The 16,824-nt window shown below is 43.6% G+C and overlaps 1 protein-coding gene across 1 annotated transcript in view; it reads left to right on the top strand.

Moving 5' to 3' along the window:
* Positions 1-16,824, top strand: part of LOC308076661 (dual specificity calcium/calmodulin-dependent 3',5'-cyclic nucleotide phosphodiesterase 1A-like) — a gene marked incomplete at both ends in the record, with an annotated part of 260,076 nt that overhangs the window by 215,293 nt on the left and 27,959 nt on the right. Inside the window, 4 exons of the mRNA XM_080457370.1 lie at positions 6,764-6,865; positions 8,154-8,274; positions 8,497-8,578; positions 9,079-9,199. Of these exons, the coding sequence (XP_080313496.1) occupies positions 6,764-6,865; positions 8,154-8,274; positions 8,497-8,578; positions 9,079-9,199 (426 nt within the window). The remainder of the gene's footprint in view (positions 1-6,763; positions 6,866-8,153; positions 8,275-8,496; positions 8,579-9,078; positions 9,200-16,824) is intronic.

The following is a 16,824-nucleotide window of genomic DNA, read 5'->3' as shown; positions in this document are numbered from 1 at the left end:
AGGCTGTACTAGGCTCTTGTCAGCCCTGTGGCCCCTTTGCACTTGAGATTAACCAATGTGTCCACGGGCAATAGTTTTACATGAGTTTGTGTCCACCGGCAATAGTTTTACATGAACATTTCTAGGCTATAGTGCAGTATTGCCCTGTACAACCTAACAGAGCCCAGCACAGCCCACCAGAGCCCATTACAGCCCACCAGAGCCCAGCACAGCCCAGGACATTCCAGCACACCCAAGTCCAGCCCAGTGGGAGAATAGCATAGGGTATGGGGGTAGTTAGATGACTGTACTAGGCTATACAGGGCTGGGTCCGGCTGGAATAGGCTAAACTAGGGTGTTCTATGCCTTACTAGACTCTAACAGGCTCTATTAAGCTGTACTAGGCTCTTGTCAGCCCTGTAGCCCCTTTGCACTTGAGATTAACCAATGTGTCCACGGGCAATAGTTTTACATGAGTTTGTGTCCACCGGCAATAGTTTTACATGAAAATGTCTAGGCTATAGTGCAGTATTGCCCCGTACAACCTAACAGAGCCCAGCACAGCCCACCAGAGCCCATTGTAGCCCACCAGAGCCCAGCACAGCCCAGCACATTCCAGCACACCCAAGTCCAGCCCAGTGGGAGAATAGCCTATAGGGTATTTGGGTATTTAGATGACTGTACTAGGCTATACAGGGCTGGGTCCGGCTGGAATAGGCTAAACTAGGGTGTTCTATGCCTTACTAGACTCTAATAGGCTCTATTAGGCTGTACTAGGCTCTTGTCAGCCCTGTAGCCCCTTTGCATTTGAGATTAACCACTGTGTACACGGGCAATAGTTTTACATGAGTTTGTGTCCACGGCCAATAGTTTTACATGAACATGTCTAGGCTATAGTGCAGTACTGCCTCGTACAGCCTAACAGAGCCCAGCACAGCCCACCAGAGCCCAGCACAGCCCAGCACATTCCAGCACACCCAAGTCCTGCCCAGTGGGAGAATAGCCTAGGGTATGGGGGTAGTTATACTGTATGACTGTAGTAGGCTATAAAGGGCTGGGTCCAGCTGGAATAGGCTAGACTAGAATGTTCTATGCCATACTAGAGTCTAATAGGCTCTATTAGGCTGTCCTAGGCTCTTGTCAGCCCTGTAGCCCCTTTGCACTTGAGATTAACCACTGTGTCCACGGGCAATAGTTTTACATGAGTTTGTGTCCACCGCCAATAGTTTTACATGAACATGTCTAGGCTATAGTGCAGTACTGCCCCGTACAGCCTAAGAGAGCCCAGCACAGCCCACCAGAGCCCATTGTAGCCCACCAGAGCCCAGCACAGCCCAGCACATTCCAGCACGCCCAAGTCCAGCCCAGTGGGAGAATAGCCTAGGGTATGGGGGTAGTTGTATGACTGTACTAGGCTATAAAGGGCTGGGTCCAGCTGGAATAGGCTAGAATAGAATTGTCTATGCCATACTAGAGTCTAATAGGCTCTATTAGGCTGTCCTAGGCTCTTGTCAGCGCTGTAGCCCCTTTGCACTTGAGATTAACCAATGTGTCCACGGGCAATAGTTTTACATGAGTTTGTGTCCACCGGCAATAGTTTTACATGAACATTTCTAGGCTATAGTGCAGTACTGCCCCGTACAACCTAACAGAGCCCAGCACAGCCCACCAGAGCCCATTACATTCCACCAGAATCCAGCACAGCCCAGCACATTTTACAACACCCAAGTCCAGCCCAGTGGGAGAATAGCCTATAGGGTATGTGGGTAGTTAGATGACTGTACTAGGCTATACAGTGCTGGGTCCGGCTGGAATAGGCTAAACTAGGGTGTTCTATGCCTTACTAGACTCTAATAGGCTCTATTAGGCTGTACTAGGCTCTTGTCAGCCCTGTAGCCCCTTTGCACTTGAGATTAACCACTGTGTCCACGGGCAATAGTTTTACATGAGTTTGTGTCCACCGGCAATAGTTTTACATGAACATTTCTAGGCTATAGTGCAGTACTGCCCCGTACAACCTAACAGCCCAGCACAGCCCACCAGATTCCATTACAGCCCACCAGAGCCCAGCACATTCCAGCACACCCAAGTCCAGCCCAGTGGGAGAATAGCCTATAGGGTATGTGGGTAGTTAGATGACTGTACTAGGCTATACAGGGCTGGGTCCAGCTGGAATAGGCTAGACTAGAATGTTCTAGGCCTTACTAGACTAGAATAGGCTCTATTAGGCTGTACTAGGCTCTTGTCAGCCCTGTAGCCCCTTTGCACTTGAGATTAACCACTGTGTCCACGGGCAATAGTTTTACATGAGTTTGTGTCCATTGGTAATAGTTAATGCTGGCTGTGTACACATGTCCACTTCCAATAGTTTTGGAAAATAGCCTGCCACCCTGTGGAATTATGCTTGAACTGCAGAAAAGGACCCTAAATACAAAAAAAGGAAACAAAAATGATCCGTGGGACTGATGGGCGAACAAGTGGTATCCACACGCAGAGGGGGGCCCAGAAGACATTTAGAGTCCCCCCGGTGAATTTTCACGCCCCCACAGACTGTACAGTGGAACCCAGAAATTGGCCGTGTCCACAGGGCATAGGGACTATGGCTCGTGGACACAAAATGCGATAAATGTAATAATAATAATAATAATAATAATAATGACTCAAAATATATATAGGGCTGAAGTGGTTAGTGTGTCCTGTAATTGTAATCAAGATCTACAAAGTAACTAGTAACCAAAGTTTTAATTTCATTGTAGTGGAGTAAAAGTACAATATTTTCCTCTGAGATGTAGTGGAGTAGAAGTAAAAGTATTGAATATTTAAAATACTCCAGTAAAGTAAAAGTACCTCAAAAGTGTACTTAAGCACAGTACTTAGTAAATACTTATAGTTACTTTCCAACACTGGGGGAGACACACAAGAATTGTTTTAGAAAATAGCAGATGTACAAGCTCACAGCGTGGCATGAAGTTCCATGGTGTGAGCTCTTTCTCCAGCTCAACAGTCAGTCAGTGGCCTGGTGGTTAAGGCTGTAGGCCATTGTTTTTGGGAGTTCGATTCCAGGGTGAAGCAGCGTTTGCAATTTAGCATTTGTGCAACATTTCTGTCATTTTAGATTTCTTTGTCTATTCAAAAATAGCAACTCTACAAGCTCATAGCGCTAGTGCCACACTATGACTTTTTGAAAAAGAATCGTAAAAATGTGTGCAAATCTTTGAATCTATATACACATTTTAAAATAAAATCTTTGCTTCTGGGGGTCCCTGGAACAAGATATATTGAGATGGGGGGTCCTACTACTCCTTGGAAAGTCAGAGATTTAAAAAAATGGCAGCTCCCAAAGCTGCTACTTTCTGAGAGCAGTAACTAGTAACTATACGGGACCGTACCTATGTTCCCCAGGTTCTATGTTCCCCTCTTCCCCCCCCCTAAAAAAGGTTCTATGTTCCCCGGGTTCTATGTTCCCCGCTCAACCAAAAAAGGGTTCTATGTTCCCCACTCATCCAAAAAAAGGTTCTATGTTCCCCACTCAACCAAAAAAAGGTTTTATGTTCCCCGCTCACCCAAAAATGCAGGAAATGGTGAGACATTTAAAAAGGTTTAAATACATGTATTTATACCCATTAGTTATTTGTAATTTTTCAGTTTTTAAAGTGTCAAAATATCATATTTTGAAAACTTCTTTGACATGACTCAAAATCTATTTAGGGGTGTCACGATACATTAATTTCACGGTACATATGATACGATACACGATATTGGGCTCACGATATCGATACGATATTATTATAATTTTTACTATCATCAACATTGGCCATCATCTTCAGTTTCAAAGTGCTTAATTTATAAAGAATATAAAAAAAGTTACTAGAAAAAGTGCTCCTCGGAGCACAGGTCTACGCCAGGTCAGGTACGTTATTGTGGCCTCCTGGTGGCGGTATAATAGGCCAATGTGAAAAGGGTGCCATTTCTTCCCAGGCCTTTCACGGCAATCGGACACTGCATTTATGATTTGTGGCATTTTGTTCCAAAAATGTGTTTTGCTAAATTAGACCTGATGGTGGCACTATAACAGGCCAATGTGAAATGGGTGGCATTTCTTCCTCGGCCTAGTGGGAATGTGCGTGTGAAATTTCACGGAAATTGCAAGCTGCGTTCATGATTCGAGGCATTTTGTTCAAAACGGACCAATCCTGCAAACTTTGGAAGCCCCCCCCCTACCCCCCCCCCCCCTCCTTCATTTTCCTCTTTTGTATATATATATTTTTTTTTTCTCTCGTCATACCAGTAACCTGAAAGCTGATTGTATGACATTCTGTATAGTAGTGTGTATATCTGCCTGCCTCTTATATTTCATCATGATTTGTGTGCATGGGGTTCTCATCTTAAACAAGCTTAGTGCTTAATGAGGGTTTCCAGTTTAGTAGACCTTGTATTGTGAATTTGTACTTCCATGTACTGTTATGTACTGTCATGTACTATTCTCATGTCTTTCTAAATAAACTACATCAATCAATCAATCAATCAATCAAGGCCAACCTTAGCCAATCAGAAAACCGATTTTCATGACGTTTGGATAAAATCTGTAGGAGTAATGTAAAAAAATGGGTTTTGGACAAATCGGCCTCCTGGTGGCGCTATAACAGGCCCATGTGAAAAATTTTGGCAGAGGTTCTGAATTGGTATCGAGGGAGTGTGTGTGCACAGTTTCGCAGCGAGCGGGCCAATGGTGCCGGAGATTAGCTGGTAACACACGGACAGGACACACACACGGACGGACGGACGGACGGACAGGGGGTAAAACATACTCTCTCGCCATGCCTTTCCATATGACCATGATCACATGGTCACATGGTCATATCATATGACCATGATACTGACATGATACTGACATGATACTGACCATGATACTGACATGACACATGATACTGACATGACACATGATACTGACATGATACTGACATGTTACTGAACACGATACTGACATGATACTGACATGATACTGACCATGATACTGCCATGATACTGACATGATACTGACATGTTACTGACCATGATACTGACATGATACTGACATGATACCTCATGTTTAACCTCATGTTTAACCGCAATACAATCAGGGCCACAGAGATCTGCCTTCATACTGGAGGGCTGTCAGCCGTATCATTTACATGGGCTAGACCGTGTACATTTTTGATTTTGCCAAATTTGATAGGCATATCTTCCATTTTTTTACTGGAATTTCTTCAATTTTAGTGTAGTTCTGGTGTTGTTTTGCTTCTGTTGTTGTTGTTGTTGCTATATCCCCCAACCCCCTTGCCTTTTTGACAGGCATTACCTCTTGTCTGACAAGGTTTTTTTTTTCCCTACATTTTGGTGTAGGCCTTTTATGGTGTTTATATGATGTTAATAAAGTTGATACTGTCATGATATTGGCATGATACTGACATGATACTGACCATGATACTGACCATGATACTGACCATGATACTACCATGATACTACCATGATACTGATATGATATTGACATGATATTGACATGATACTGACCATGATACTAACATGATACTGACCATGATACTGACCATGATACTACCATGATACTACCATGATACTGACATGATACTGACCATGATACTGACCACGATACTGACCATGATACTAACATGATACTGACCATGATACTACCATGATACTGACATGATATTGCAATGGTACTGACATGATACTGACCATGATAATGACCATGATACTAACATGATACTGACACTTGCCATGAAACTTGAAATGATACTGATACTGATTATAAGATGTAACACTTTTCTCAACAATTTGACCAGTTATGGCCCGGACGGCTGGCGTGGCGGTCCGGGCACAGCGTGTCGCGGGTTCGACTCCCGATCCCGACGGACTTTGCTGCGTGTCACTTCCATCTCTCTCTCCCCATTTCCTCTCAGACTACTGTATACTATCTAATAAAAGGCAGATAAAGCCAAAAACAATTATATAAAAAAAAATCTTAATGTAACAAATTATTACGTTATTATATTATGCAAAAACCCGTTATTGCGCTATCGCTCATGATTTTATTACATTATGAGCTTTTATGACATTTAGTTTATTATATTATGAACTGTTATTACGCCGTTATTACATTATGAGTTGCTATTATAAGGTGCTCTATATCACCAAGATGGCCGCCAGGGGAAAGGGGCGGGCAAGTTTCTGATAGTAATTTCTCCCCATTATGTTCAGTTGTGTGTTTTCAGAGATGTTATTAATAATTGGAAATTAAAAATGTATGTTTCCTGCATTTTTGGGTGAGCGGGGAACATAGAACCTTTTTTGGTAAGTGGGGAACATAGAACCTTTTTTGCGGGGAACATGGGGAACATAGAACCTGGGGAACATAGGTACGGTCCCCTTACTTGTCAAATAGTCATTGTATGCTTTATTAACACATTTTGCTTCGGACCCCCTGGAACCCCCTCAAGGACCCTTGGAGGTCCCTGGATCTCACTTTGAGAACCACTAGCCTAAAGGTTATAGAGAGGCATGCTTGAGCAAGACACTGAACCCCCAACTGCTCAGTGGTAGACAGTATATAACTATGGTTGTACTGGGAAGCGCCTAGGTTTGAATGTCTGTCTCTGTCTCTGTCTCTGTCTCTATCTCTGTCTCTCTGTGTCTCTCTCTCTCTCTCTCTCTCTCTCTCTCTCTCTCTCTCTCTCTCTCTCTCTCTCTCTCTCTCTCTCTCTCTCTCTGTCTGTCTCTCATCCAACAGAGAGCTTCGTGCTCTGGTAGTAGAGATGGTCTTGGCCACAGACATGTCTTGTCATTTCCAGCAGATCAAAGCTATGAAGAACTTCCTCCAGCAGCCGGAGGCGTGAGTATCCTGTTCACCGTTTAACCCCGTAAACCCTCTATCTATACCATGGGTCGACACATTGCAAGCTTGTAGTTCGGCTATTTTCGGGGAAGAGGTTTGGTATAGAGTGAAAGAAATAGCAAAGTACAAAACCAAAGGTCACTTTACTAGGTGTTTACCTACGGTTTAAGTGGTTAAATGTATGAAAATACACATCAACATGAATCCAGCATATTAATAGAAAAGATCATGTGCAAACAAACGTACAAACAATAAAACATTAACTCGTTGACTGCCAGAAATAAAACAGTGTTTTCACTAACCTTTGAAAAATATTTATCTCTAGTATGTTCGATCCCCCGATCGCTTTAAAAGCAAGGCTGCAGCTTCCTGTTCTGAAATTGAGTCCATATAGGAAGTGAGTTCAAGTGACAGTTCATATGAATGGCCTGTAGTTTTGCTGTTTTACCCCTGCTGGTGTCAGAAAGAATTTCTCTCAATGCAAATGGGTGCATTTTTGACGAACTTCAGACTTGATTTTCTTACCTTAATAAACATTGTCATAAATACTAAATGCTTCCATTCGCTAGTTTAAAGTGTTCTTTCAATCATCATGATATGCGTTTTGGTAAATGATGGTCCCATTTATTTTAAAATTGACAATAAAGTAGGGTATGCTCTAGGAGAGGTGGGATGATTTGATTGACAAGCTACACAACCAATAGCATTCATTCCCCGCCCCTGCTCTTGATTGACAAGCTACCCAACCAATATTGGTCTGGTTGCATTGCGCAGGATATGACGCGATATAGAAAGATGGCGGATTTGAAATTCCTGAACAACCGGCTTCATTTACGGTCTGTAGAAACCAATGGCGTAGCTTTGTCCATTCTTTTTTGAAGTCTATGTTTAAAAGATGCATACAAGTCTCGTAGAATCAGGGGGAAAAAGCCGCTGCGAGCATCCGTTCCATAGTTGTGGGCAGTTGAATATAGGCTTTTCGCCAAAAAGGAACAGAAACAGAGGAAAAGCTAAGATCGAATTACAAGGAAGAGAACGGGCTGTTTGTTTTGCAATCACGTATCATACACGTGATTGCAAAAGAAACAGCCCGTTCTCTTCCTTGTAATTCAATCTTGGCTTTTCCTCTGTTTCTGTTGCTTTTTGAACACAGGAACACACTGTCCTTCTGACAGATGAGTGATGTCACCATGTCCTCTGTGATGTCACTGTGTCCTCTGTGATGTCACCGTGTCCTCTGTGATGTCACCGTGTCCTCTGTGATGTCAATGTGTCCTTTGTGTAGGATTGACAAGCCCAAGGCGTTGTCCCTGCTCCTGCACACTGCGGACATCAGCCACCCTGCCAAACACTGGGACCTGCACCACCGATGGACAACCTCACTGCTGGAGGAGTTCTTTAGACAGGTACACAACCCTAACCCTAACCTCACTGCTGGAGGAGTTCTCTAGACAGGTACACAACCCTAACATTAAGCTCACTGCTGGAAGAGTTCTCTAGACAGGTACACAACCCTAACATTAACCTCACTGCTGGAGGAGTTATTTAGACAGGTACAGAACTCTAACATTAACCTCACTGCTGGAAGAGTTCTCTAGACAAGTAGACAAGTTGTGTTATGTTCTCAGGGCGACAAAGAGGCAGAGCTTGGCTTACCATTCTCTCCTCTGTGTGACCGCAAGTCTACCATGGTGGCCCAGTCCCAGATCGGTAAGCAATAGTGGACCGTACTAATGTACTTCAGTACTGTACATTTATATTGTATATTGTATATTTGTGGTATCTGCACTGGACTTTATTTTATTATTACTGCTACAATTATTTTAAGTTTAAGACCTTTACTCCACTACATTTACCACCACCACTATCTGTCTATCTGTCTATCTATCTATCTATCTATCTATCTATCTATCTATCTATCTATCTATCTATCTGTCTGTCTGTCTGTCTGTCTGTCTGTCTGTCTGTCTGTCTGTCTGTCTGTCTGTCTGTCTGTCTGTCTGTCTGTCTGTCTGTCTGTCTGTCTGTCTGTCGATCGATCGATCGTCTCATACCGAACATGTATGAGTCACAGACAGAGGTACAGCAGACAGACAATGGATTCTTGGTGTGTGACAGTGTTTTTGTGTGTGTGTGTGTGTGTGTGTGTGTGTGTGTGCGTGCGTGCGTGCGTGCGTGCGTGCGTGCGTGCGTGCGTGCGTGTTCCACAGGGTTCATTGACTTCATTGTGGAGCCAACCTTCAGCGTTCTGACAGACATGACAGAGAAGATTGTGGCGCCTCTCATTGACGAGGCCGATCCATCTGGACTGACTGTCTTCAGACGCTCCAGGTGACTGAAAGTTAACCTTTACCAGTGGTGGACAATAATAACTGAGTACATCAAGCGTTTTCTTAGTTATTACTGGGCCTTTTTTCTGATTAACTATTTTTTCATCCCTATAGGTTTTGTGTTGTTGCCTTTGCTGTTTTTATGCCAATGTTTTAAACGCTATGGCACTTGGAGATTTGTGAAAATGTAAAGTGTGTTAAACATTTTTATTGATTATTGTTAAATTGTTGTTATTATTATTATTAGGGCACTGCACAGTAGTGCGAAGCCCTATTGAAACTGCAATGATTATTATTATTATTCCCCCAAATGAATTGAGGGGCAATACGTACTCTAAAAGTTACGCAACATTGCACACACATTACCAGTGGCGAAAAATTACGTATTTAAATCGTCTCAAAAAGGTGCGTGGCCTAATGGCTCAATAGTGCCTCCTACAAAAGTTTGTGCTTCAAGCCCGACAATACGGTTTCACCTACCTACAAAAATCACCTACCTACACAATCGGTACACACCTGTATCATGTCCCGATTTACGAAAAAGTCTCTTGGAGCCATGACGGAAATCAAACAGGAAGTCGGCCATTTTTAATTGATAGTGGCGTTTTTGTGCATTTCACGCCATTTTCACGGGTTGTACTTTAACGAACTCCTCCTAGCCGGATTGTCGGATCCGCCTCACGTTCGCTCAGAGTACACAAAAGACGTTAACGATGAAAAGTGATGAAACGTTTGAGTTTTCGTAAAACGGCGTGACCGTGGCGAAGCGTCAAACTTCAACGCCAAACAGGAAGTGAAAATAGCCGATCTACAATTCCTATTGGCTGGGCTTTAAAAAGCCATAACTTCGGTTCGCAGCATGCTACCGAGTACAAATTTGGTATGTGGACTGAGACCACCAATAGGGACGAGCTGTAATTTCTGAAGCCCCGCCCCCTCTGTCTTCCTATTGGCTGGCCTTTAAACAGCCATAACTCGAGTTTGCAGCATGCTACCGAGTACAAATTTGGGATGTGGACTTAGACCACCTATAGATGGGTTTCCGCGCGACGTCATCACAGAGCAGAGTGCGCAATCTGCGCATGCGCGGGGGAGAACGAACCGGAAGCGCCATTCACTCTATTGTTATTTTCGGGATTTAGATAGGCATAATGCTGCTATTATAGGCATAATAGGCATAATGCTGCTATTATATACAAACAGATCCAACTTCCGACAAATCATTTTTATTGAGTAAAGAAGATATTACAAACTGCATCATTTAATCTACTTTCATTAAACCTGGTGAAGACCATTTATTTTATGGGTAATAGGGTATAGGATATTTTTAGGGTAATAGCGCCCTCTACAGGCTCATCCCGCCACTGCGCGCGCATCATCCTCTCATGTTTACAAACAGGAAACCCATCTATAGGGATGATCTGTAATTTCTGAAGCCTCTCAGCCATAACACTGGTTCCCAGCATCGAATACCTACAAAATTTGCTAGGTACACGACCAATAGGGACAGGCTGAAATTGTTTAAGCCCCGCCCCCTCTGTGTTCTCATTGTCTAGGCTTTAAACAGCCATAACTCCGGTTCCCAGCATCAAATACCTACAAAATTTGCTAGGTACACTTAGACGGCCAATAGGGACAGGCTGTAATTGCTTAAGCTATGGAGCCTTACTTTTCAGCTGATTGCCATACAGCCTTGTATCCTAGACAGAACGTCGAGGGCCCGGTCATCGCTGCTTGCAGCTTTAATTATTAATATTATTATTGTTGTTGTTGTTGTTCGGTCGGGATGCCAACTTTATGAGAGAGAACTCATGAGAGAGGACACATGATAAACAAGTGAAATTGGTAGTAATCACGCAAAGAAATGAGCAGACACAATTGGAACTGGAAAACCTTAAAATTGAAGCTGATAAATGGATACTCTCTCCTGATTGGCTGAAATTGGCGACACGTTGTGAGCTTGTGGATCGGCTATTTTCAAATAGCCAAAGTATGAAGGGTACAGTGCACATACGTCAGTGTATATATTATTACAATTTGGAAGCATAGACAGGTTGTGTCAAGATGTGAGGTACATGGGCACTGGTCCCTTGAGTATCTTGAAAACCAGGCCCATTGCAAGTTGCTGAACTCTGTCCTCTACCCTGAGCCACCCCACCCTGGCATAATGAGCGGGGGTTATGTGAGTCCTAGGTGTGAGGTCTAGTACTTAACCTACCCCCCAACCCCCCCTCCCCTTTTTTTAACTTCTCTTGTACATATTTTTCACTCTTCATACCAGTAACCTGTAAGCTGATTGTATGACGTTCTGTATAGTAGTGTGTATATCTGTCTGTCTCTTATGTCATCATGATTTGTGTGCATGGGGATCTCATCTTAAACAAGCTCAGTGCTTAATGAGTCTTCCAGTTTAGTAGACCTTGTATTGTGAATTTGTACTTCCATGTACTGTTGTTCTCATGTCTTACTAAATAAAGTACATCAATCAATCAATCAATCAAGTAGAAGTCTGATTAGTTTGCTTTGAGAGGTCTGTAGTTTAGATTTTACTGACATTGAGGTGCTAGAGTACCATGAGGTGCATAAAATGACATTGAAGGGGCACGGTGGCGCATAGAGGCGGCTGTTCGTTTACCTCGTCCGGTCCTATTTAGTCCAATCACGGCGCTCCCCCGCGTCCACATGTCGGCAATAAAAATCCACTCGATTTGTTGCCAATGAAATCTCTTCCCCCCCCGTCGATTTGTTTCCAATCAAAACGCTCCCGTCGCTTGTCCATTTGCTACCAATGTCCATTTCTCCTCCCCCCCTCCCTCCCCCGTTCAAAACAAACCCTCCCTCGCGGGATTCTGACCAATGACAATGCTCCGTCTTTGCAGGCTGCTGATCCGGTCTGGGTCTAAAGCGGATACGGAAACGGTACTTGCATTAATATGTGGATACAACTTACCGGATGCGGTAGGCGGGACTGTCATGGTATGACAGTCATGTTTCAGGGCTATGAAAATAGCAGATCTACAAGCCGACAACGTGTCGACGTGCTGTCAGCTTGTAGATCGGCTGTTTTCACTATTTTAATAGATCTATAAGCCCGCAACACGTCGACGTGTTGTCAGCTTGTAGATCGGCTATTTTCACTTTTTTAGATATTTTTTAAATGGGCTCAGTAATAAAAAAGAAACGGTTTTGGACATACAAGGTTTCCAGCCAACAGCGACGATGTATGTATATATTTGTTGTCACAATGTTGTATATGTAAATTTATAGATTAAAATTATATTTACTTTTCATGCAGTTGAATACCTTTTTTTACTTAGTGAATTTTATACTTTTACCTCAAGGATCCAGATTACTTCAATGTGTAACATACCATGCATTCCTCTATTTCCATGCTCCACTACATTACTGTTCAATGAGTTATTTGCTGTAAATTATCCTCTAGAACAGTGTTCTGAGACTTAAGGGAGATAAGTTCAGGTGTCATAATATTCAAGATGTTTATTTATTACATCTCATACAGAGTAAGATACAATAAAAATAAGTAGTAAAAAGTGTGTAGATTTATCATGATGGCGGCAGCATTAGTTAAAATGAAATACAAGGAACATCTAAGTAAATTTGTTCCAAACCAAGATGAAATAATATATTAGATAGATCTAGATATCTAGATCTATCTAATAGATAATAGATAGGCTGATCTGCATTTCAGGTGGATCTCTGAATAAGTGAAAATAATTATGTACAGTCTAACAATAAATATAAAATGTACAGTGAATATATACATGTATATATACTGTAGTGCAGCGCTACTCAACCCGCGGCCCGCGGGCCGCATGCGGCCCCAACGCAGCGTCTTGGCAGCCCCTCATGGTCAAACTATTTTTTTTTTTTTTTTTTTTTTTTTTAAGCACAGGATAAAAATATACATTTCCGTTCAAATATATGGGTTGCTACATTTTTTTTCAAAAACAAACTTCAATTGTTACAGGTATAATGCATAGTTTTCTATGCATTTCAGTTTTTTGGGGGGGTTTGACCCCCATTTTTTTCCGGCCACGCGGCTTTGCCGCGCGCCCAGGGTAGGTGTCCCTTATTTCAATCTCTGGGAGTTGGCAACCCTAACCTTGCCATACCTTAGCTTTTGCTGAACTGATGCCACTGGACATACACACAAAATAAACAGGTACAGTGAAAAGAATATGATGTCAAAATGTACATTTTCTTATAACAATAACAATGCGTAGTGTTACAAAATTGAAAAATCCAAAATAGGACCGTCATTTTTAGCTTGCAGCCCCTTGGACTTTTGGTATTTTGCTGAGTGGCCCCTGAGCCATCTTAAGTTGAGTAGCCCTGCTGTAGTGTGTACATCTATCACCAGTGAATATATATACAGTAGATCTACAATATAATAAGTCATGAATGAAGTACAGTCTCTGAAGGGTTATGCTCAACAGCCATCTGTCAAAGTTTGCCAATGTAGGCCTACATAATAATTCAATAGTACAAATAGGTTAGGTAATGGTGAGAAAAGCAATTTCTTGGTCCATTTGATGGTTAAAACAATAAGGATTATATTTTTTTAATTCATTGCAGGTTTTCTTTTCACGGCGTACTGTAGGTGGGGTTCTAACCCACGACCAGCTCCGACCTTTGGATCCTCACCAAGCATACCAAAAATTGACAAAGTCCCAATTTTCATTAATCTATCGTGTATACTCATAAAGTACTTGGATGAATCACTGGGGAGAAGCACAAAAAGACGGGCCAGTTGCATCTTTCTTCTTTTCCACATTTGTTTTCTTTTTTCTCTCTCTTTCTTCTCCTTTTTCTCCTTCCCACTTCTCCCCCTCTCCCCTTCCATTTTTTCCCCTCTTCCCCCCCTTGGTAGGTGTATGCTCCCCAGCCCTGGCGCAGTCGGTAGCGCTGTCGCCTCACAGCTAGAAGGTCCTGGGTTCGATTCCCACCGGGGACGCTGTGGGCGTGTCTTCTCCTCCTCATCAGCGCCCATACCCTGGGTGGGGTTGGCGAAAGGGCCTACTCTGTGTGGAATTTGCATGTTCTCCCTGTGTCTCCTAGGGTAGTTAATACCCTCACAAAAACATGTGGTAATCCTGCTCGTTATATCACCTCCCCCATGACAGCCGGGGCGCCTGATGGAGGGGAAGGGAACTGGTTGGAATAACGTGTTCCTTCTACGTCCTACCGGGGAAACTTGTTAGGTGACAAGAAGGTCAGTTGGCTCTCATGCATTGAAGGAGGCATGAGCTCGGCCCTGGGCTCCCTAGGCTGTGGGGGGAGTGTAGCGCCCAGGATCACTTAGAATTAGAAATTGGCACTGGGTGAAAAAAGGGTTACAAAATCGTGGGATAAAAAATATAAAATTGATATAAAAAATGACATTGAATGAGTGCTCCAGCTAGTGTCCTCAGTGCATTTCTACTGACCAACGAGGAGCTAAGGGCTTTTTCAGGGGACTGCCCATAAGTCCGACATCCCATTACTCCGACTACATGGCTTCCGCGTGCGGTTTAAATCGAGTAATCGGCCGTTTTATTTTATTTTTTACAAACACAAGAGCAGCCTGTAAATCAACTTTGAACCGTCCGTAGCGTCCGTGCTACTTCCTTGTTGCATAGTGACATCACTGTCGAATCCTTGATATAATCCTAGCCTTTCAACGTATGTGTTGACCAGCGCCGTTAATACACGCTGTAGTCTTTTGCTCGTGGTACTAGTGAAACACTAAACAGGATTATTATTTCATGTCAACATTCAAGTACAACTATCAGAAGATGTAACTCAGGCAAAGTAATGCGCCACTCTGCAAGTTTAACTAAAGTTTTCCACCTGGCCAAAGTTGTTCCTAATACAGACAGAGCCTTCGGTCAAGACGATCATCAAGGCTAATAAAGACATAAAGACTTTTTTAATCATCCTATCCTTGTTAATATATCGCCATTTAGGTCAATGATATAACATTATGTAGTGATATGATAATATAAATAGCAGCCAGTCATTGACTGCGTGACTGTGTATTAGTGAAACCGTCCATTTCACAGTCTGAGCCCCGAGACCCCCCGCTCGCCGGGTCCACTCGGGTATTAGTGGAACCGTCCATTTCACAGTATGAGCCCCAATACACAACGTTTATTAGAGATAGCGCAGGCCAGCGCAGCCTCGTGCTCATGGCAGATTAGCGACCTGCGAGCAATGTGAATCACACATCTGTAGATTGGGCGCTGCAAACGTGTAATCCCTAGGTTACGTATGTAGCCCAGGTTTTATTAGTAGCGTAAGTAAGGTACTTACTATGGGATATCATCGCCCCCTGGCGATCATACAGAGCACGCACAGACTCCCGAATTCAATTTCCTATTGGAGTAGGGTCGTGTGACGCAAAACACCGGCGACCGGTGGTGGTATAAATACCACTGCGTCATATGAGCTCGTTCCCTGAAACCTTCCACTCTGCACGCCACACTGCGCACAGAGGGGGTAAAGAACGTAAGTACCTTACTTACGCTACTAATAAAACCTGGGTTACATACGTAACCTAGGGTTATTATAGCATAGCTCCGTAAGGTACTTACTATGGGACACATAAACGTCCCCCGGGGAGCCCATAGTTACCAACCCTACCCAACCACTTGCCCAAGGCCACAGGTCCCGCCCCTGGCAAGACCATGGCCCCCAGGCAACCCTGACCCTTCGGGTCAGGAGGTGAAAGGATTTATGGCAAGACCTTGACAGACATAAGTCCTGTCCCTAGTCACCAGCCCGACCAGACCCCCGGTCTGACCGGCCCGTGACAGAGAAACCAAGGCCTCCTCCTCCCAGACCATGTCTAGTAGCAGGTCTAGAGAGGGCTTGGAATGTCAGCCCGGCAGGGAAAGAGAAACATGCCACCAGGCATGTTTATGTTACCTAACCTTGAAGGCCGAAAAGGCCAGCCAGGCAGGGAAAGAGAACATGCCCCCAGGCATGCCTCGCATTCCCTGCCCTGAACCAGCTGTTGCTCACCAGTAGGAAGGAACCACATGCCGCCAGGTATGCCTGTGTCCTCCTAACTTGAGCCAGCCGCTACACCCAAGATCGTGCGCGCCATCTCGGATGCCGCCACGTCCAGGCTGTAGAAAGATGCAAAGGTCAAGGGAGACGACCAGTTAGCTGCAGAGCATATTTCCTAGCCTGGTAAACCCTCCCTCCGGAAATCTCATTTCTATTTGATTCCAGGAGTGAGTCTGGCATGATCCGCCTTTCTGCAATATTGGCTGTGGGCTGGAGTTGGGCGGGAGTAATACCGTTGACTGACAACCCCTTCAGCCAATGATAATTTTCCCCCTTCAGCCAATCAGCAGTTCACCAGTGTAATGTGACGCAACGGGACTTTTGAGACTGCCGTGCCCAAAATGGGTTGCCTTATTCGGATACATGGGTGTCACTGCCCGCCCCTACCGGTTCTCTAAATTTTTATTTTTAAATAGGCTTTGTCATGATTAATTGACCACATATATGAAGTTAAACAACTAAATTCTATCCAAACGATATCTTATAAGTAAATTCCGTGCCTCAAAATAGAAGTTAGAGAGCTTTTAGAAGTAAAAAAATAGCGGAGAATATAGC

The sequence above is a fragment of the Gymnoscopelus braueri genome, assembly GCF_963280865.1.
Source record: "Gymnoscopelus braueri genome assembly, contig: SUPER_20_unloc_1, whole genome shotgun sequence".
Classification (NCBI taxonomy): Eukaryota; Metazoa; Chordata; class Actinopteri; order Myctophiformes; family Myctophidae; genus Gymnoscopelus; species Gymnoscopelus braueri.
Note: the sequence above shows the minus strand (reverse complement) of the source record. Positions and strands in the feature narration are given on the sequence as shown.